The sequence below is a fragment of the Cervus canadensis genome, chromosome 5, assembly GCF_019320065.1.
Source record: "Cervus canadensis isolate Bull #8, Minnesota chromosome 5, ASM1932006v1, whole genome shotgun sequence".
In the NCBI taxonomy this organism is placed as follows: Eukaryota; Metazoa; Chordata; class Mammalia; order Artiodactyla; family Cervidae; genus Cervus; species Cervus canadensis.
Genome location: NC_057390.1, coordinates 31,665,490 through 31,688,826, shown reverse-complemented (window position 1 = coordinate 31,688,826; position 23,337 = coordinate 31,665,490). Strand labels below are relative to the sequence as shown.

The 23,337-nt window shown below is 38.3% G+C and overlaps 1 protein-coding gene and 1 pseudogene across 16 annotated transcripts in view; both read left to right on the top strand.

The window, feature by feature from the left end:
• The window catches only part of NRXN1 (neurexin 1), a 1,158,814-nt gene that overhangs the window by 532,690 nt on the left and 602,787 nt on the right, over positions 1-23,337 (top strand). For all 16 annotated transcript variants that reach the window (XM_043468541.1, XM_043468544.1, XM_043468543.1 and 13 more), the window contains 2 exons: positions 8,576-8,698; positions 22,941-23,322. In XM_043468541.1, coding sequence (XP_043324476.1) covers positions 8,576-8,698; positions 22,941-23,322 — 505 coding nt within the window. The remainder of the gene's footprint in view (positions 1-8,575; positions 8,699-22,940; positions 23,323-23,337) is intronic.
• On the top strand, positions 12,993-14,190 carry LOC122441665 (annotated as a pseudogene).

The window sequence follows — 23,337 nt, the reverse complement described above, 5'->3', positions numbered from 1 at the left end:
AGCCTTGAATCCCCAATTCCTAAGCCAACTACTCTCTTTGCATTTGGAAGTTACTGACTACCGGCCTCAGGTCATTTTGCTCTCCTAGATTCTATACATCATTAAATTTATTTTCAAGGGAACTAAGCAAAAACGTTGTCTAAATAATTAGCCAGATAACCGAGTATCCCAGGTTTTCCAGTTCTTGGACTTCAGATTCCATGCTGCCAAATATGAAAACAAGGGGATGAAACTTTATATTTTTGACACTTCTTAGTGAAGATTAATGTTAAAAGTTAATGGAGTTACTTTTCATTAACTCTTTGGCTTAATTCAATATCAAGAGGTATTCAGTCTACCATAAAAAAAGTTCACAAAATCTAAACAGATATAGTCATTCAGTAAATAATTAAGCATGGCTTTTATATTCAGGGCACTGAACAATAGGACCTAGGGTATTTTTCCTGAAGTTCTAAGCCCAGGTGGCTCAGTGGTTAAGAATGTGCCTACCAGTGCAGGAGACATGGGTTTGATCCCTAGGTTGGGAAGATGCCCTGGATAAAGAAATGACAACCCTCTCCAGTATTCTTGCCTGGAAAATCCAATGGACAGAGGAGCCTGGTGGGCTACAGCCCACATGGGGTCACAAAGAGTTAGACATGACTTAGTGACTAAACAACAATGAAGGGAGAATAACAATAGTGACAATATAATACGGATAATATTATTATCATTATTATAAATGAAGATGTACTGTGCACTAGGCATTGTTTTAAGTAATTAAAATGCCTTAAAGTTATATTGTAAAATGTTTCTATTGTTAGCTTATTTTAAAGATAAGAATACTGAAACACAGAGAACTTATATAATTTATCAGGATCACATAGCTAGTAACTTATGGAACTAGGGTAAAAACTCAGAGGATCTGTGAATCTAGAACATATGCACCAGACCAAGATATACACACTGTAGAAAGTTTAAAAGAAAGAAAATACTTAAATAACAATCTAACCAAGGTAAATACAGTGTAATTGGTTAGTGTGGGACTATTTCATTTCTCCAGTGGTTTTTTAAAGTTTACAAAGTGCCTTTCTTCTGTTGTTACTGTTCATTTTGAATCAAGTTTAATGTCTAACTTTATTTGCTCAAAGTACTTTTTAGTTGGGCTTCCCCGGTGGCACTCGTGGGAAAGAACTCACCTGCCAATGCAAGAGACATCAGAGACACCCACCTGTTTAATCCCCGGATCAGGAAGATCCCCTGGAGGAGGGCATGGCAGCTCACTCCAGTATTCTTGCTTGAAGAATCCCATGGAGAGAGGAGCCTGTCGGGCTACACTCCACAGGGTCACCAAGAATCAGACAGGACTGAAGTGTCTTAGCATAGCACAGCACACACACAGAACACACTTTTTAGTTAGGGAGGAATATTTGTAATATTTTTAGTATAAAGACATTTGTCTGTCCTTAGGAGTCTAGAAATGTCTCTTTTCCTATACAGGAAAGGACAATATAAAAACATTCTCAATAGTTCTCAAGGATCAGCTAAATTGAGGATAACCTGAGGAGGATCAGAGAAGGGGAAGAGTTAGGTGACTGGGCTGGTAGTTCAGCTTTATGGCCGTGTGGGTGATTCGTCTATCCAAGGTCGTGACTGGAGCCAGACCTGGCCAAGACAGCTCTGAGACAGACAGCCTTTCTGATACCGAAGAGGCCTTGTCATTAAGGGCTGACAAACTGGGGAGGGTGATGTAACCATACCTCTTATGTTGATAAATGGAGTCTTGTCTGCCTATTCCTGAATGTAGAGCTAACTAAAAGAAAACTTTAAAAATAAATAAGCACAAAACTTCGACACCTCTCTAGGAGTGGCTCAGACAGCATGCAATTTGTGCAGTTACCCAGGGCTCTCTGTTTAGATGGGCCTGTTTTTGGATAAATAGGTAGCTATCAGTGTTCTGAAATGCTACATTTTGAACAAGAGTTGCGCATCTTCACTGGGCTCAGAATTTATTTAATTGGTCCTCCCCCTTGTAAGGCTAGTGAATTACAAAAAGAAACAATAATCTTAATCTGAAGGTGCCATTTATATGTTTCTAATTTTAATCAGCTTTCCTAGCTGATTCATGTGGAAATAAAAACAAAAAAATCTGCTCCCAGCTCAGTATCTAAAAATTGAGAAAGATAAAACAGAAACATTTAATAAGAATGACTCTTCCTTCATTTTTGTTTGTCCTTCAAGGGGCGATCTGGTTATTTTTTAAAGTAATTATTTTAAAACCAGAAACTAATGGCAAAGTCAAAGAGCAGGCTGAAGGTGTCATAATTACAGCCTGAGAAGCACATCCTCCTGTCACTTACAGGTGTAAGCGCTGCTGCCGGGAGCGATGACTCAGACAGTGGTGGCTCTTGCTTCTGTCTCTCCCGGCTTTTCTCTCTTCCTATTATTGTCACAATGACAAGGCTTATTGCCAGCTTCCCACTGGGTCCTGCCTCCCACTGGAGGCTATAGTCCTCAAAGTCAACTGCCAAATAAAAGTTAATACCTGGAAATTTTGATATAGATAGACACCTAATTTTATAACATACACAAATGTCATGCATTTAATGAAAGTTGCTATTCTAAATTTGTAGAACAGGAAAGGTAATTACATTTTAGAAGTAGAAGGACTTTGCAATTGATTTATGCCATTTACAGCCTTTTTAAATTGTTTTTAGTCTTTGTTATTGTCATTGTTTTACTGATAAGAAAACTCAGACCAAGAGCTGTGGTAGCATTAGACAAAGTTAGATAATTAAGGTTGCTGTTTAGTTGGTAAGTTGTGTCTGACTCTTTTGCGACCGCATGGCCTGTAGCCCAACAGTCTCCTCTGTCTGTGAGATTTTCCAGTTAAGAACACCAGAGTGGGTTGTGATTTCTTTCTCTGATAATTAATGTTGTGTTAGATTTAATGGTCACAGTCAGTCTAAAACTCCAGTCTCTGGACTCAAACTCATGGCTATTTTTCCATTGCTTATTTCTTTAATACGCAATGTAAAGATTCAGGAGAAGAGGGAATTTGTTTATTTATGTGTCTCTTACAGAGACCTGAAAACTATAAGCTGGGCTACTGTTTAAACAAATAATTATTGAAACAAAGTCATATCCATTTGTTTACATATAGTCTATGGCTGCTTTTGCACTACAATAGCAATGTTAAGTAATTGCAATGACAACCAAATTCGGCAAAGCAGAATACATTTACTATTTGGTCCTTTCAGTTCAGTTCAGTCACTCAGTCATGTCCAGCTCTTTGCGACCCCATGGACTGCAGCACGCCAGACTTCCCTGTCCGTCACCAACTCCCAGAGCTTCATTTGGTCCATTGCCAGAAGTATTTTGACCCCTATTATATCTACTAGACTGTAAGCTATAGAAAGTTCCTTGAAAATCTAACTTGGGACATTCCCAATGCTGAGATCAGTATTTGGCACAAAATAATTTTTAAACTAAATTAGTAGGCTAGCTCAGCTGGTAAAGAATCCACCTGCAATGCAGGAGACCCTGGGTCAGGAAGATCTGCTGAAGAAGGGATAGGCAAAGAGTCAAACACAACTGAGCGACTAAGCACAAGCACGTGGGTACCACATAATCCAGAAGGAATAAGACTAGTTAAATGAGGCTAGATGAACAGCAGATATAATATGGACCATTCGGTTTCAGAATTTCCTAATTCTAAGATGTATGGTACTGTAATAACTTCTAATTCAATTGCTGGCTGCTATAGGCAATTTAATGATCTAAAAAAAACAAAAAACAAAAAACAGTTATGTATAAAGATAGAACCAATTTATATCCCTAAGGCAATGTGAGTTTTTCTGTTATTATTTATAGAAGTACTGTGGGAACTCCACTTTCACGTGATGCCCATCTTTAGCCCACATGGCTGTGGTTGAAAAGGCACAACCTATTCTTAATAAAATGAAGATAGATCATTTCTAGAAGGCAAACTAAATGAATTCCTACCTGCCCATCATCTATGCAGTTTGCTGGGTTGTGGCTTTGCAGATATACTTATTCAAATCCCCATATTTAAATAGCTTAATTGAGCAAATAGATTAGCTTCTCAAATCACTAGGTTGTTACATATAGAAATTACTTACATTTAATGTTTAAATGCAACAAAAAGGAAATCTAGAACCAACTAGTTTGAACTATAGTGAGAAATGGGTACCTCATACTGATGATCCTAGTTAGCATCTTTAAAAAATACCAGTGGAAGGAAATAGGTACCTTAAGGGTATGTAATGAGTCTAAGCTTTGCAGCCCTCAAGTCTAGAACTTTTAAAAATCAAAATATAGTAGGTCTGGGTTTGATTTTCTCAAGCTACATCCAACTTTGAACTCTAGGGACAGCTGCCATTACAGTCTACTAGACATCCTTAATCACATTGCTTCCTAGACTTCTTAGCTTTGTTTTAATCTTCACTATTGTCCTTTAATGTTATTTTTCCCCCCTACATTTAAAAAAAAAACAATGAATATACTTCACAGGACATTTGCACAGAAAGCTTTCTTACAAAAAGGATGCAAAATTGCTATTATATACATCTTGAATATGAAGTAAATTTGAAATATTCATGAAATAATATGAAACAAATATTAAAAAACATTTAAAATACACTTGCAAAAATATCTGTAATGATCAGTGATGTTGTATACATACATGTCAACTAACCTCCCAGGGAGCTATATGTAAAATGGGAGAGTTGGATTAGTTATTTCTACATCCGTTTGAAGCTATTCTTTTCTTCATTAAATAAATTCATTTATTGATTTATGCTGAAATACTTGCAAATAGAATATAAAGTGATTAGCAAAAATAACTTAAATAATTAATTAGGGAGAAAGGTCAATATGCATTTTTTTTAAGAAAAGAAAAGAATCAAGTTGCTGAAAGTAAGCATATATCCTAAATCTTGATTTCATGATGAATAGAAAGAGATAAGGAAAGGCAGTCAGTTCTATAACTCACATGACATGAGGATATAATAGCCTATAAAATCTTCAGGAAACAGTTTATGAATTTGGACTTTGCAACTAAAAAGAGTATTGAAAATCCATGTTAAAGAGCTGATAATGTAGGTAGACTAAAAAGAGTAGCTTTGAATAATTCTGGACCTTGGTAATGTAATAAATGATGTTCTAGAAAAAAATTTTTTTTTTAATTCAGTGAAAAATCTTTTTTCTTAATCTAACTTTGAAAAGAAAAAGCTACTTGCAAATGATTTTTAAAAGCTTTTGCTGGAGTCTTCTAATACAGAAACTCATCATTTTCCTAAAGGAAGAAATGAGCGCCGCATACCCCACCCCACCCCCCAACCCCCGCGCAGAAGGGGTCTGCAGAGTCCAGGGCTTCTGGGTGATGCCTTAGGAGACAAGTTAGCCTGCTTCTTTAACAAAATGGCAATTTCCCCTTTATGTGGTTTTTATATTCTTTATGCCAGATTACAGGTGGAAAAAAATAATTCCACCATTTTAAAATAATAATTAACCACTGCCACAGTTTTGTGACTATTCACTCCATAGCATACACATTGATGCTGGGAGAAAGGTTAGAATCAATGAGTCATGTTTTGATATCCCAAAAGGAAAAAGAAATTTCAAAAGGAATTCAGATCATTAATGGTTTGAATGACTATAATTCTGCCATAGGGACAAATGACTCTGAAATTCAAAATTTCAACAGAGGATGAATTATCCTGGGTCAGACCTAGGAGAGAAGACATCTCTATCACATTTTAGCTGTGTGACCTTGGGCCGAGTTGTTTTAGCTTTCTAGGCCTTCGGTTTCACGTCAGCAAAATGATGATAATGTAAAGATGAAATAAGTTAATAAAGTGCCTGATACATAACAAACCAGGTCCCAACTTCCTTCTCAGTAGCAGATTAAGGACCAGCAACCACAGAACTTAATTCCCTGTCCGGTTCACTTTCCATGACACTTCATGTCACATAGATAACATTGTTTAAAACTGAGAATATTAAGTGCATTTAAAAAAAAAAAGCCTCTTCCAAAATCAGTCTCTTCACATTTTTAATAATGCAGGGAAGGAGCTTGAAGTTGGTCCACAGAGATTTTCATGAACCAAAGGGTTATTTTTAATTGGATTTTGTGCCTGTTGTTATGGAAATTATTGTTTCATGGATAAAGCTTTATGATTTCACTGCAAGATCAGCCCAGAATGGGGTATAATGATGATATCACCCTTATGCTTCTTTTTCTTGACAAAACACTTAAATTAAGAGAATGGGAGTGAGACTGCTTCAAAAGGACACATTTCTAAGAAAAAAAAGATCCACCCTATAAAAATAGCTTTAAAAATGATATATTCTCTTTTGAAAGATCAAAACTCAGAATGGCCCTTGCTGCCAGTAGGATGCTAAGATTCTGCAGAGTTATTAAACACTTCACTGTTGAAACTAGAAAGAGTTCCTTTGATCCTGGAGCTCGCTTTCAACATTTGGTCTCAAAGCATTTTTGCAGTTGTTGAACTGCAGTTGTTGCACAGGCTTCCTCTAGTTATTTTGTGATCAATCTCTCCAAACTCTTCTCTCTAGACTAGTTTTTATTCCTATGTCCAGATGCAACTTAACTTCTCTAAAGAAACAAAAAGAGATGCTTACTAATCTTAATGGTGGTTCTGTTTAAACTTGAAAGTGTTAGTCGCTCAGTTGTGTCCAGCTCTTTGCAACCCCATGGACTGTGGCCCACCAGGCTCCTCTGTCCATGGAATTCTCCAGGCCAGAATGCTGGAGTGGGTAGCCATTCCCTTCTCCAGGGGATCTTCCCAACCCAGCGATCGAACCTGGGTCTCCTGCGTTACAGGTCAATTCTTTACCATCTGAGCCGGCAAGGAAACCCAAGACAGGAGGCAGTTCATCCTGCAAAATTTAACTTACATCACTAGCTCATTTTAAGCCTCAAAGAAACCTCAAACAAGGAAGACAGAACTTGTTTCATAATAACATCCTAAGAGAGAAATCAGGATAGTAGTCTGCAGCATTAAAGCAGTGATTTCTTGTTGGACAGACTACTGAGGTTTCCTCTAGTACTTAGTTCCCTAATTTATTTTTCTTTCTTCTTTTCTCTCTCCTTCTTTTTGGCATTTTCATACACCATCCTACGATCCTTGGACATTGGCTAGGTTGTCTGGTAGATAGAATTTGGTGGAAGAAATTGTGAACCCCACCCTTATCCTGAATCAATTGAAAGTCATGTAATTAAATGTGACATCTTTAGTCATTTTAGTTTACCAAGAAATGTCAGTACATTAGAAAAAAAGGAGGGGGGAGAATCCATCACCAAAAAATGTATCATTAAAAACTTCATGATTTTTTTAAATGAATCAAAATATCAGATTATTAGCAAGGCTTATTTTTAACAAAACATTTTCAGTTCTATTAGAAGTTCTTTTTTTCCCTTCCTTTGTTTTTATGTGTAAGAGAGACATTTGTCTAATTTGTCATCTCAATAACGCCAACAGATGCTTTCTGGTGTAGTCTTTCTGTCCTGCTACTCCTGCTGCTAAGTCACTTCAGTCATGTCCGACTCTGTGCGACCCCGTAGACGGCAGCCCACCAGGCTCCTCCGTCCCTGGGATTCTCCAGGCAAGAATACTGGAGTGGGTTGCCATTTCCTTCTCCTAAGCCAACTTAAATTCAACTTGCACAGGTTTACGTAGGTTCACTTGCAATTACTTTTCCAGTTGCTTACACTTCTGGCTCTTTTTCCTTTGGTCCTCAGCTGGAAATCACTTCCCGGTACCACTGCTTAATCATTTTTCCCCCTCCCACTCAACACTTGGCCCTTTATGGGCAGTGTTTTTCTTGACTTTCTTCACTTCCTAAGAGTCAGTACTTTTACCTATACCCACTCTCTGGGCCTTCACTAGTTCTCAGACACAACGTTGCAGAAATTTAAGAACCTGGTGAATACTGAAGGTACATGATATAAGAGCAAAGAGCCGTCATCACACAATCTAATACCCAGAGCAACCTCCTTGCCAGGGCCTAATCAACCAGGTGCCATTCATTGAAAATTGTTAGCTAATGGCCTAGGGTCAGATCTCTCCCCAAGGTCAGATGTCTTATGACTAATATCTACTTCATTAGCAAAGGAAAGGAAAAAAGAGATAGTGTAAAAGTGTAAAACAAGAAAAAGTGTAAAACAAGAAAATTTCTGAGAGAGGGAAAAGTTTGTGCAAATTTGGGAGCATTGCTGTGTTGAGTGTGCCTATTTATGACAACAGGTGCGTTTGTTTGTCTTTGATTGATGCATAATGTTAAAGAGTCTTCTTAAACTGTTACACCTGAATATCTGTTAACTGGTAATTTTCCTTGCTTGCTGTGACTCTAATGGGCTTGAGAATTGATCCAGCCAGTCTCTCCTCTCTCTGTCTTTTTCTCTCCTCTTTCTTTCATTTCTTTCTCTCTTCTCTCTCCTCCCTCTCCCTTGCTTCCCCCCCTTTCTTTGTCTCTTTCTCTCACTCTCTGTGAGGTTCATTTGCTTGACTGATTCTGAGTGTCCATAATGACTGTTTGGCATATTCTACAGGCAAAGGTCCCGAGACCCTTTTTGCTGGCTATAACCTCAATGATAACGAATGGCACACAGTGCGTGTGGTTCGTCGAGGAAAAAGTTTAAAGTTAACGGTGGATGACCAGCAGGCCATGACAGGTAAAGCCCTATCACCTTTGCCTTTGTTGAAGCTTTAGACTTCCCTCTTTCTTGCAGGTGACCTTGAAAACCAAATGAACAACTTGAAGCTAATAGACACAGTTCATTTCTTATTCAAATTCTTCCAGCAGCAATTAAATTTAATAAGCTGCATGTTGTTTTCTTTTCTCTCAAATGAGCAACACTTTTTTGTCATGTTCCTTTCCATTTAATAATTCAAGAAGTTATAATATATTTTAATTTTATGCCTTAATAAATATCTCAGGGCTTCATAAAATATTGAAGTTATTGTTTGGAGGCCAATTCCTGTTCAGTTTCTTCGTTATATATTTAGGCGATGAACAGCAGCAAGTTACACTTTTTAGCTTCTGGATACATTGATAGATATGCTGGCATTCTGTCAGGGGAACTGCTTTTTATTTTAAGCTATGATAGATCATTTTTGGCCATTTAGCTCTGTTGGTTAAGCTCTAATGTTAAGAATGTCAAGTTCAGTCCCTGATTTGTGGATTTCTGACTGAGGTGAGTAATATAAAGGCCCACGCCAGAGACAGAGGGAAACCAAATGAAAGAGGAATTGGCTCACCTTTATTCTCTCTGCTGAAAATAACTTCAAGCATATGACCCGCTGGGATATTAGCTCCCTTTTTTTTAGCGAACATCTTCCTGTTAATTATTTTAGTGCAAGATGGTCCTTGTGTGGCACAAAAGTGTTTGTTACATTCAGTCTCAAGGGGGTTTCCGTTCTCAGAGATCAGGTGGTTATATCAATGAAGAAATAATGTGTATGGGATTTTAACTTTTAAGAGAATCATTCCGCAGTTTAAACGAAGCAAACTACCAACCCATAGATCTCTTACTGTCTTGTATTTCGTTAGCCCTTTATGGCTTTCCAAAACTTTTGTCTTCATGTGGGAGCAAACTTACTTCGTTTCAGAATCATCTGAAGAGCTTTAAAAGGATCATTTCCTGGCAAGACACCACAGAAAGTGTGAGAGGAGCCCATTATTATTATTTCTTAAAATCTCTCCAAAGAACTCTAATGCAGCTGGCCCATGGATTGGCATTTAAAAACCACTGCTATGTTATGCCATTTTATTCTCCCAGGAAGAAAATCAACCAAGGACTCATTAGCATAAGCTTTTATTCAAAATTGCCAAACATGAGAACTCTCTAAAGAAACTGTGAACTTAGGGGAGGGAGGCAGAATTTTTATAGGGCTTTGGCAGGAGTGTCAGCAGAAGTTCAGCTAGTTTTGGTAAAGGCGGTTCTTGGAAGAGGTGTAAATTGTTTTTGTAGATTAGCATCCATTGTTTGGACAGTCTGGGTTTTATCAAAAGGGGCAGAAATTAGGATCTAAGATCATGTATAAGAGGTTGGGAAGAAATTCCTGCCAGAGACAAGGACATGTGAAGGTCACAGTAGAACATTCTTTAGTCCGTTAAGTTTGTCTCAAATCTCATACAGCCCTATGACATAGATAGGCTCGATGCATTCTCATTTTATAGATGAGAAAGCTGAGATTCAAAGAGGTAAAATGACATGTTACCTTGAAATGCCATTGTTACCAGAACTGACAGACAGCCTAGGGTATTTTTTTTTTTCCAATTGTGTTTGTTAACTTTAAAAAATTTGTTTGCTTTTGACTCATGGTCCATTTATTTATATTTATTAATATCCTAATATACATATATATGACTATGATGAGTACTTTCTCATATATAGCATGATTTTATGAGGATAATATATATATATATAAATATATATATATAAATATATATATATAAACACATATCAAAATCACACGGTAACTTATCTGGGATAGTATATGATGTGCTAAAAGGTTGAGTAAACAATTCATGTTCTTGAGGTTCAGAAGAGCTTAAAGATTTCAGGACTAGCTAAAGCAATCAATAATATTTGAAGGCTGTAAAGAAAGGATAATACAGATAAGATTATGTGGGGAAGGGTAGAATGGCTTGGATGAGGCTAGACAGACTAGTGTTCAGGCAGCGGGGAAGGTTTGTTTCGTTTCATATAACCACAGGGCAGCTGACATGGCTAGAATGGCCTTGGATGCCAATAGGTCAGTGCTCCAAATGAAGGAGTTCATATTTCACGGGTTTTCAGGCAGTTGGGAAGTCACTGCATTTAAGCTGGAAAATAAGAGAATATGTTTTGAGCAACATGAATTCTGTGCAATGTGCTAAGTGCTTCAGAATGTAAAGCAGTAAAGTCCTAAACTACAATGGCTGAAGAAGGTATAGAAACAAAAGACTGGGGCAACACATTTTTTAAAAGTTTAGTTTAGAAATAATTTCAAATTTATAAAAAATTTCAAAACGACAGTGATATACTTTTACTATTGTGAGCAAGTTATCCCATTTGTTTTGCCATTTTCACTTTTTTTTTTTTTTCCTTAAACAAGTGATAAGTTACATACTTAATAGCCCTTCACTCTAAATATATACTTCAGTGGACATTTTCTAAAGATATAAATATCTCTTTACAGAACAAAGAGCTACTGACTTCAGTAGATTTGGCATTGATGCAATATATTTTATCTGTCCTCTCACCCATTTTCCCCTTTTGTCAGTTAACCCAGTGTTGTCTTTTATAGCATTTTCACCTCTAGCAGAGCATACAGTCTAGGGTCAGATACTGCATTTAGTGTTCATGTCTCTTTAGTCTCCTTTAATTGAAAACATTGTCATAGACTTTCTTTGTCTTTGATTACACTGACAAATTAAAAAGATATATAGTCCTCCAATCTTTTATCCATGTAAAGTCATTCCTGGGGCTTATCTGATGTTTCATGATGATTGAATTCAGGTTTTAACATTCTTGGGTGAAATACAACATTGTTGATTGTGTGATCTTCTTCTAGTATCCTGTCTGGAGACAAACGATATCCATATGCTTGACTCATGATTTTAACACTTGGTCAGTATGTTGCCCAGTTTCTCCATTGTATGATTAATATGTTTTACTCCCTTACAACTAATAAACTGTTTGTGGAGAGACATATTAAGACAATGAAAATATCATAATATCTTCCTCAAACATTTGCCCCAGATTATCATCTACTGAAGATTTTGCCTGATCCAGTCTTTAACACAGTAGTTATAAATGCTTATTTTCAAACCCCATTACTCTTTCCACATTTAGAGTCAATACTTAGCATTCTACTGTATACAAGAGCTTTCCTTTCTTTCTGTTTTCTTTCCTTTTCTTTTCTTCCTTCTCTCCCCATCTTCCTCCTTCTCTCCTTCCCTCCCTTCTTCCTTTCTTTCCTTCCTTCCTTACTGACATGGACCCACAGGTTTCTATATTTTCAAATAGTTATAATTACTTAATTATTTTGGTGCTTAAAATATCCCTATTTGGGTCAGTGTGAGTCCCATGAAGTTGGTCTCTGTGATCTTGTAACATGCCTTCACTTCAGATTTTTTTTTTCCTCACTCTTTTGGCAAAACAGAATATTTCAAGCACAACTTTCACTACCATGCCCCAGCCCTGGACTGAGACACTTTTTATTTAGTGGAGAATTAGGTGTAGCTGATTGGTATTGGTATGCTCAGTACTGCTTTGCAACCTTTTCAGGAGGCTAAGATGGTAAGTACACTCAAGTATAAATACATATACCTGAATATATATATAGTTGCTAAGTTTAGTTGCTAAGTCATTCCCAACTCTTTTATGACCCCATGGACTGTAGCCCACCAGGCTCCTCTGTCCATGGAATCTCCAGGCAAGAATACTGGAGTAGGTTGCCATTTCCTTCTCCAGGGGATCTTCCTGATCCAGGGATCCAATCCTCATCTCTTGTATTGGCAGGTGAATTCTTTACTGCTGAGTCACTAAGGAAGCCCATAAGTGTGTGTGTGTGTGTGTGTGTGTGTGTGTATTTGCTTTAATATGCCTCTCCACATAAATAAATAAATACACACACACACACATATAAAAATTACATGTTCACACAAATATACGGATACACATATTTTAGAAAATGAGTTCACATTAGTACGATCATATCTACAGCATTGCTTCTTCCCCCATTTCATGTTTTCATATCTCTTCTTCCAATTTGGAACGTTGGCTCCCAGTGATGTCATTTTCCCATTTGCTCAATCCAGTAACACATCTATGATAGTTTCAGAATTGCTTTACATTGTCCATCCCATAAGTAGTAATCTGACTAAAAGCAACTGAGGGCCAGGTGTTGGCGGCGCGCTGGCGTCGGTGCGCCGCCGCGGCCCGGAGCGTCGGCCGGGCGCGCTGGCACTGAACTAAGATGGCCCTGTGCGATGACCTGGGCGTGGAGACCAGCGACTCAAAGACAGAAGGCTGGTCCCCAAACTTCACACTCCTGCAGTCTCAGCTCCAGGTGAAGAAGGCAGCTCTCACTCAGGCCAAGAGCCAGAGGACAAAACAAAGTACAGTCCTTGCTCCAGTAATCGACCTAAAGCGAGGCGGCTCTTCAGATGAGCCGCAGATCGTGGACATTCCGCCGCACGTGGCCGCAGGCCTCAAGGACCCTGTTCCCAGCGGGTTTTCTGCAGGAGAAGTTTTGATCCCCTTAGCTGATGAATATGATCCCATGTTTCCTAATGATTATGAGAAAGTAGTGAAGCGCCAAAGAGAGGCGCGACAGAGGCAGCGGGAGCTGGAAAGACAGAAGGAAATAGAAGAGAGAGAAAAGAGGCGTAAAGACAGACATGAAGCTAGTGGGTTTTCCAGGCGACCCGATCCAGATTCTGATGACGATGAAGATTATGAGTGAGAGGGGAGGAAAAGAAGTATGGGCGGAGCTGCCTCCCACGTCTCTTGTGGAGAAGGACAAAGAGTTACCCCGAGACTCCCCTTATGAAGAGGATTCACGACCTCGCCCACAGTCTTCCAAAGCCGCTATCCCTCCCCCAGTGGACGAGGAACAAGACAGACGCCGATCCCCGACCGGCCCTGGCAACTCCTTCCTCGCCAACATGGGGGGCACGGTAGCACATAAAATCATGCAGAAGTGCGGCTTCCGGGAAGGCCAGGGTCTCGGGAAGCATGAGCAGGGCCTGAGCACAGCGCTGTCGGTGGAGAAGGCCAGCAAGCTAGGCGGCAAGATCATCGTGGGCGACGCCACCGAGAAAGACGCAGCCAAGAAGTCGGATTCGAATCCATTAACTGAAATACTTAAGTGTCCTGCCAAAGTGGTCCCACTCAGGAACATGGTTGGTGCAGGAGAGGTGGATGAAGACTTGGAAGTAGAGACCAAGGAAGAGTGTGAAAAATATGGCCAAGTTGGAAAATGTGTGATATTTGAAATTCCTGGCGCCCCTGATGATGAAGCAGTACGAATATTTTTAGAATTCGAGAGGATTGAGTCAGCAGTTAAAGCTGTTGTTGATCTGAACGGGAGGTATTTTGGTGGACGGGTGGTCAAAGCATGTTTCTAAAATTTGGATAAATTCAGGGTCCTGGATTTGGCAGAACAAGTTTGATTTTAAAAACTAGAGCCTGATTTTAAAAGCTAGAGCCTTATAGAGAGACTCTGTAAGGACTTCTAAGATATGTTGACTGATCCCTTTTTTATTTTGTGTTTTTTTAATATAGTATAAAAATCCTTTTAAAAAAACAAAAAAAAAACAAAAAAAATAAAAGCAATTGAGGATTAATTTGTGATTCTTTTTCTTACTGCTTAAGATTTAATATATATAGTCAAATACTATTTATAAATAACTTTGATTAGTTTGTTTCTTCTTTTCTTCCTTTCCTTTTCCTTCCTTTCTTTTCCTTAAGTGTAGTTATATTATTCATTTGAAATAGAGTTAATCTTATTGATTTCAGTTGTTTATTCCCTCCCATTCTTATGTATTTAATTACACTTGTGTGTAGAACATTACCCTGCTTTTTAAACCAGTGCAACTATTTTGAATTAGGAAGTGATGAATAGAGTATGAAAATGATATCATAACAGAAAATTCCAGAAATGTTCCCTAAATGAATTGCCAGCTAGTTTTCATTGAAATATAAGATATATCTTTTCAGTTGCATAGATTCCTACCAAACTCCTAAGTGAATAATTATATTCTACATTAGTGAGTTGACTTCTTCAACTTCCAGTCAATACATCATTTCTGTGTTTACTGCCATGTGTATATATACCACTAGTGAACATAATGTTAGGAAGCAGGGTGAATAGATACTTACATGGGTGTAGTTTGCTTACAGAAATAGGAACAAATAAATGATGGATTCAAAGGAGTACTCAGAATTGACACTGTTGGGGCATGATTTCTAAGCTAATGTCACATGTTTCCACTCTTCGGCTCCTGGGCATGGCCTGTTTCTTCATGGTCAAATAACCTGTGTCTCCTTGGCTGATTAATTTTGGGAAACTCTGGCACCTACAACTTCATTAAAAATTCATAGGCCATTGGCAAAGTTTCGCTCATGATCTGAAAGAAAAAAAAAAACTCCCTTTTGAGATTTCCAATTTTGGACAGCAGACACATTTGTTTCACAGATTTTTTTTTCCCCAGTAGATATTAATAAAATTATATGTCTGAGTCCACCAACTCCTGGGTGCAAGAAATGGCACATTTATTAATTGTCTTTAATATCAATTTAAATGAGACCTTAGGCCTTTCTTCTGGGTTTACAGAATATTTAATCATAGTCATGTGTCCCCTACTCCCACCCACCCAGAATCACACAGAAGCTCCTGTTGGCTTCTGTCTTTACTGATTCTCACCAAAAAGACAGTTCTAGTTTGTCCTTTAAATTATAAGAACCCTATTGCTCCTGTCCTAAGTGGGGCAGAGTCTTTGCTGATTCTTGGAGCCTATGAACTATGGTTCAATCCTCCTGTACTGACCTCAGTAATTCTCTCTGAACCCCTGAATCTTATCAGATGACAGGATGTTGGTGTTCAGTACTGCTAAATCCCACTTATGTTGATCTGTCTCCCAGTCAGTGGTAATTGCCTCATCTGGTTCAGACCATGAAGGCATTCTGTTCATTTCTTTTTCCTTTGTTGAACACCTTGCAAACTATGCCTTCACAAAAGATTGGAAAAGGCATTGCTTTCCAGAAAGTTGTCTTCCACATATTGCCAAGAAAAAGCCTTTGAGGCAAAGTGCTAAAAGGGACTAGGCTAGTTTCTTAAAACTGAAGGAAGAACAAAGTATAGACTAGCATTTCAGTATATTAGCCTGCTATTTACTCTTTCTCAAAACTGCCAAGGCCTCAGAGCATAAATTATATTCTATCTTCTTTCTGTTCTGTAGGAGTTGAACATTTTTTCAGTTGTGGAAACCAACTTGTTCTTTCTCAAAGTTAAAAGATGAACAGGCATATAAGCCAAATAAGCATTGAAAATTTACCAAAATCATGCATTCTCCCCCAGTACCCCACTCCAGCACTTTCCTTCCTCCAACTCCCAGCATCTTGTTGCTCAGAACTCAAGACAATGTTTTATTTTTTGTTTTTCACAGTAATTTACCTTGATGAGTTTTCATCTGGGTGATTCATATTTGGGAAATTATGTTTTGCCAAAGAAAGTTATGACCAACCTAGATAGCATATTAAAAAGCAGAGACATTACTTTGCCAACAAAGGTCCGTCTAGTCAAGGCTATGGTTTTTCCAGTGGTCACGTATGGATGTGAGAGTTAGACTGTGAAGAAAGCTAAGCGCCGAAGAATTGATGCTTTTGAACTGTGGTATTGGAGACTCTTGAGAGTCCCTTGGACTGCAAGGAGATCCAACCAGTCCATCCTAAAGGAGATCAGTCCTGGGTGTTCACTGGAAGGACTGATGTTGAAGCTGAAACTCCAATACTTTGGCCACCTCATACAAAGAGTTGACTCATTGGAAAAGACCCTGATGCTGGGAGGGATCAGGGGCAGGAGGAGAAGGGGACGACAGAGGATGAGATGGTTGGATGGCATCACTGACTCGATGGACATGAGTTTGAGTAAACTCCGGGAGTTGGTGTTGGATAGGGAGGCCTGACCTGCTGCGATTCATGGGGTCGCAAAGAGTCAGACACGACTGAGGGACTGAACTGAACTGAACTAAAAGATATCATAAGTCAACAATCCATAACAATAAAAAGTCAGTCTTGAGGTATATGGCATAGAAAGGTTTGCAAAGATGCAGTGGAACTTTGCCATTGAGGCTTCAGTTTGGAATGGAATTTTTTTCAAACATTCTAATGGCCACATGAAACTAGCCATGCATCAGAAAAGCAATGGAGATTTCTTACTAAATTTTACAGCAAGTTCAGAAATCACGGAAGAAAAAAATAATTAAATCACTGGAGACTCTTCATGCAAAGTCCTATATTTTGATTACATCTTTAAATCAGAGTTCTATATACTGTTAAGTCAAGTTGAAAACAATACAGTACATACTCAGGCCATTCTTGGGAATGTCTGACTGCACTGAGGCTCATGAAGATAAGCAGTTGCCAGCAAAGAAACCCCAGAAGAGAGAGATTCCTCAGGACTCAGATGAGAAAGTGTCCTATACTCTATTTGGTATCCCAGTGTAGGGAGTTTTTGGGTTTCAATTTATCACCTAGACTGTCAAAAAAAAAAAAATCTGAAATTGTGTGTTTTGTATGTATATATATGTTAGTGTGTATGTCCTTCACTGAACGCTATTCACAGTATATCCAGTTACCCAAGCCTGGAAGAAGTCATCATTATCATATCCCTCTTCTCCAGCATTCTATACATTATTAGTAAATCCTGAAATTATAGCGGCAAAATTGTCTAATTTGGTCCATGGTTTTCCATTTCTAACATAAACAATCTACTTCAAATTGTCTCCAGGCTATTATATCCACATCAGAAAGATTAAATACACATACACACACAGTTTCATGGCTTATGTCTTCCTAAAACCCTTCAGTAGCTCCTAATATAATCAGGAAAGTGAAAGTGAAGTTGCTCAGTCGTGTCTGACTCTTTGCGACCCCATAGACTGTAGCCTGCCAGGCTTCTCCATCCATGGGATTTTCCAGGCAAGGGTACTGGACTGGGTTGCCATTTCCTTCCCTAGGGGATCTTCCCGACCCAGGAATCAAACCAGGTCAGGCATTGTGATATCTGACCTTTTACTCTTCCAATCTCATCTGAGCACTAACTTCACTTACGCCTTTCCAGACACACTCCCTGGTTCTTTCTCTCCCAAGTGCCTCTGTTGATCTGTTTCTCCTTTCTGGAATCCAACTTTCCATTCCTATCTTACAGTTTTTAATGTGGCTTTTCCTTTTTTAGTCCTTCAATTTTAACTTAAATATCCACTCAGGCACTTGCCCCCATCCCATATTTACCAGTACAATTTGTTGTGTATCAAATACCTGGCATTTTTTTCTCAGTTTTATCATTATATAGTTAATTATTTTCTTACCTTGTTTTGTCTGCCTTCCCCCAATAGACCATGAATTTTGTGAAAACAGGAGCCAAGTCTGCTCCTCTCAACGTTATTTCTTACTTGCCTAATACAGCGCTTGACTCATACATATAGCCCACTGTCAGTCATTTTCAATACCTTTTAGTGAATCAATGAGTTGATCTAAGGCTGGAGGGATGGGGTTGGATCATTTTGTTCTGCAGCAGAAATGTAACCCAACTCAAGAGTAGGACCCAACATAAAATAGTAGATCTTGCTATCTGTTTTGGTAAAAAGATTTGATTTTGAAATTGAGGTTTGTATAAAACACACAAGCCAGAAGTTTGTCTCTTAATGGAGATTATCATCAACCTGGATACTCCAGACATTTTGATCAGAAGCATTTTGCTGATTCCAAATTCTCCTTTCCACTAAATGTCTAGGAAAGATGCTGCGTTCTTTAATGAGTAGAGTCTTAACAATATTTCTCCTTAAGTGAGCTTTATGTTTTCTTAGTCAATATATGTATACAGCAGTAGAGGTGGCTACGTTGCTGAGTGAGGGTTAAACATTAGAATAAATTCTGAAAAATAAAGGATTTTTAAAAGGCAGCCATTAATGTTTTCTTAGTCAGTGGATAATGGCTTTTAGGTGCTAATTCTCTTTCATGAGCAAGCATATCTGCCATTACTGTCAAGGTGATTTATATATGCTTATTAAAGAAAGAATAGGCTCTTGAACATGGGTCATAATGATTTTTCTTGTAACTGGGCCATGGTTGCTCCAATACTGTTTTACTACTTTTTCATTATTTATGGTTTGCATACATATTCATTTCCTTTGAGAAAAGAAAACAGACATTACATGTTATTTTTATCACTGAACTTCTTTCTCAGTTCTGCTGAACAATGTGCTTTCCTCTTTCAGAGCTGCCAATAACTGGACAATTTAGAGTAATATAAATTTCAAGTATTAGAAATAATTTTTTTGATATTCCCTTACTATCAGTTGGCTCATTCATGTAGCTTTTATGAAGAAACTTGATAGTTTCAGGATCTGGGTGGGTCCACCAGGTTAAGACTCAGATTTTAATATAATGAAAAAGATAAAATAATCAATACAAGAAAATGTAAAAGCCCAAGTCATTTATTTTTTTACCTTTGCAGATTCTTCATTCTATATAGCTTATTAATTCAATATTACTGGCACCACTAGAGATTTGTATTTGAAAATGATTAAAGGCTAATTTTATTTGATACCAAAGAGGTAGTGCCGCACAGAGTAGTATCAAGGTCACTGAATAAAAGAACTGAAGAAGGGGATGAAAATGGTGTCATGGCATAAATCACAGCAGGATCCTCTATGACCCACCTCTCAGAGCAATGGAAATAAAAGCAAAAATAAACAAACAGGACCTAATTAAACTAAAAGCTTTGCACAACGAAGGAGACTATAAGCAAGGTGAAAAGACAGCCTTCAGAATGGGAGAAAATAATAGCAAATGAAACAACTGACAAAGAATCTCAAAAATATACAAGCAGCTCCTGCAGCTCAATTCCAGAAAAATAAACAACCCAATCAAAATGTGGGCCAAAGAACTAAACAGACATTTCTCCAAAGAAGACATATAGATGGCTAATAAACACATGAAAAGATGCTCAACATCACTCATTATCAGAGAAATGCAAATCAAAGCCACAATGAGGTACCATCTCATGCCGGTCAGAATGGCTGCTATTCAAAAGGCTACAAACAATAAATGCTGGAGAGGGTGTGGAGAAAAAGGAACCCTCTCACACTGTTGGTGGGAATGCAAACTAGTACAGCCACTATGGAGAACAGTGTGGAGATTCCTTAAAAAACTGAAAATAGAACTGCTATATGACCCAGCAGTTCTACTCCTGGGCATACACACCAAGGAAACCAGAATTGAAAGAGACACGTGTACCCCAATGTTAATCCCAGCACTGTTTACCAATAGCTAGGACATGGAAGCAACATAGATGTCCATCAGCAGATGAATGGATAAGAAAGCTGTAGTACATATACACAATGGAATATTACTCAGCCATTAAAAAGGATGAATTTGAATCAATTCTAATGAGGTGGCTGAAACTGGAGCCTATTATACAGAGTGAAATACATCAGAAAAACACCAATATAGTATATTAACGCATATATATGGAATTTAGAAAGATGGTAATGATGACCCTATATTCGAGACAGCAAAAGAGACACAGAGATAAAGAACAGACTTTTGGACTCTGTGGGAGAAGGCGAGAGTGGGATGATTTGAGAGAATAGCATTGAAACATGTGTATTACCATATGTGAAATAGGTCGCCGGTCTGGGTTCGATGCATGAGACAGGGTGCTCAGGGCTGGTGCACTGGGATGACCCTGAGGGATGGGATGGGGAGGGAGGTGGGAGGGGGGTTCAGGATGGGGAACACATGTACACCCATGGCAGACTCATGTCAATGTATGGCAAAAACCACTACAATATTGTAAAGTAATTAGCCTCCAATTAAAATAAATTAATTTTAAAAATGAGGTCATAGGAGAAACCAGAATTTCTAAGGATTTAATAGTATTGTTGTTATCGAATTGTAGCTTGATCTTCTCACCACATGATAGGCCAATCATCAGGAGACAAGGTGCTGAGGCAAGGAATAGCAACTTTATTCAGAAAGCCAGACATCAGAGACAATGGCAGATTAGTGTCCTAGAGTCTTGTCGGGTCTGAATGCCAGTTTCCTAGTTTCTTTTACAGAACAGAGAGGGTGAGGAGGACGTACCTAAGTAAAGTAAAAAGGCCAAAATCCTTGCAAAATATCTCCTGGCTTGGCCAGCTTTGGGGAGGGGATGTGTTAATCATCCTCTTTTCTGCAGCCATTCACAGATAGGCAGAGTCCGAATGTCTCCCTGTGAGCCAAGCAAAGGCACTTTAATCTTCAGGTGGAGAGGCAGGGTCCCCCCAAGCAGGACGATATGTGTGCTTACAGCTATAAATAGACAGCATCCTTTTAGTGATTATAGTTACAAAAGCAACAAAATGCAAAGGTTGAAGTAAAAGAAAGAGATCCAACAAGGAGTCAGACTTTGCTCTTTCCTGTTGGGTTTTTGCATGGGATAGACGGGAGAGAGGCATCCTGGGGAGGAGAGAGAAGAGAGAGCTATTTATAGTGGTCATTTTTGTCTTTAAAAAAACACATTTACAGAGAAGGAATCAGAACAAACTAATAACTGAAAAAAAAAGAAAACCCACAGCAGATTAAGGGACGACAGGAACTGTTGTCAGGATCAAGGACTAGCAAAGAGGTACAGGAATTAAGAAGAGCTAAATACCACTCGGGGGAGAGTTTTTAATACCAATGAGTTTACTAGTATCAAAATCAATTGAGTATGCCAGCAATTTTTATTGCGCAACAAAAAGTATGCCTTTTATAATTTAATTATAGAGATTTCTTTTCAAATCTCACCTAGTATTTTATTGTCTTGACGAAAGAAATGGAAATCTGTCAAACTGGCCGAAGGAGGCCCAGAACGGGGGATGTTCAACCTTCATTACACGTGGGAAGAAGGTTCAGGGACTTTTCTCAGGTCTGAGCCTGGGATCAGTTCTAATTTATATTTTCATTAATATCAGGGATGATGGGATAGGGTAAGCTCAATAAATTTTCCAATTATGCCAAATTGAGTAGTGAAGCTAACACCTGGAAGAACTTGATTGCAATTTGAATGACATTTTTGAGTTTCTAAAGAATCTGAATGACAGTTTAATTAGACAAGAACAAGATGCTGAGGACAAATTACTAGTGATTTACTAGTGATAAAAGTAATTTATGCTGTGCTTTAGAAAACAAGTTCACATCTTTGTTAATTTTGATTTCAACCTTGATGTTAGGTATAGTTATCACTCTGGAGGTAAAGACAGGACTAGGTAAGCTTTTAATGGAGTTGGTACAGACAGATGGTGGGATGAACAGGGATGGAATTGAGTTGAAGAGTGAATCACTAAATAACTTGGCAACCAAGCTTCACATTATGGTGTTTAAGATTATACCTTCGGGTAATGTGGACTAATTTTACTGGTATTCTAAAAACTGGACATGCCTTGAATCAGTATGTTGTGCTCAATTTTGATATCCAAAGCCTAAGCACAAGGAAAATAGCAGACGTCCAGAAGAGATCAACAGAAATTCTGCTTGACTAGGAGAGTAGGTCTAGGAAAGACTGGAAATTATCCAGCACCAAAAAGAGAAGGTGCAAAGCACACATTTAATTTCAAATACATTTTCATGGTTCATATTGGAAAAACAGTCAGCAGGTCTTCAATATTTCTATTGCTGTTGGAAAATATACTGTTGCTTCTTTTTGTTTGTTTTTCTTGAAGTACATTCTCAATAAAGACAAACATCACATCACCACGGAGATGGGATGTATCACTTTCTGTTGGGATGATGCAGGACGATCATTGCCCCTAATCCTTCTCCCTCTCTCCTGCCCGCCCTCCCTCTCCCTCTTCCTTCCTTCCTTTTCCTTTCTCTTCTTCTTCACTTCTTTCTTCTACCTGTAAAAAATTCTACAACTCAGTTAATGAGGATCAGTTTTGTTAAGACTAAAATTTGGGGCAGAGATTAAAACTTGAGCTAAGAGAGTTTTATTAATATTATCTGATTCAGTCTCACCCTGTAAGGACATTTCTTTGTTTGTTTTTTAACATATATAACTGAATATCAAGGAGGTATGTAGATCCTTGCATTTTAAAATGTGATATTGTTACAAAAGTCTAAAGCTGAAAGTGCCCTATAGATGCAGAAAATAGTAATAGACCATCTTTCCTTTTAGGTCAAATGGCAGGGGATCATACAAGGCTGGAGTTCCACAATATAGAGACTGGCATCATCACGGAACGCCGGTATCTGTCTTCTGTTCCCTCCAACTTCATTGGACACCTGCAGAGCCTGACATTTAATGGAATGGCATACATTGACTTATGTAAAAATGGTGACATAGATTATTGTGAGCTCAACGCCAGGTTTGGCTTCAGGAACATCATAGCAGACCCTGTCACCTTTAAGACCAAATCAAGCTATGTTGCCTTAGCTACATTGCAAGCCTACACGTCTATGCATCTTTTTTTCCAGTTCAAGACAACATCCCTAGATGGACTAATTCTGTATAACAGTGGGGATGGAAATGACTTTATTGTGGTTGAGTTAGTTAAAGGGTAAGTATAGGTCTG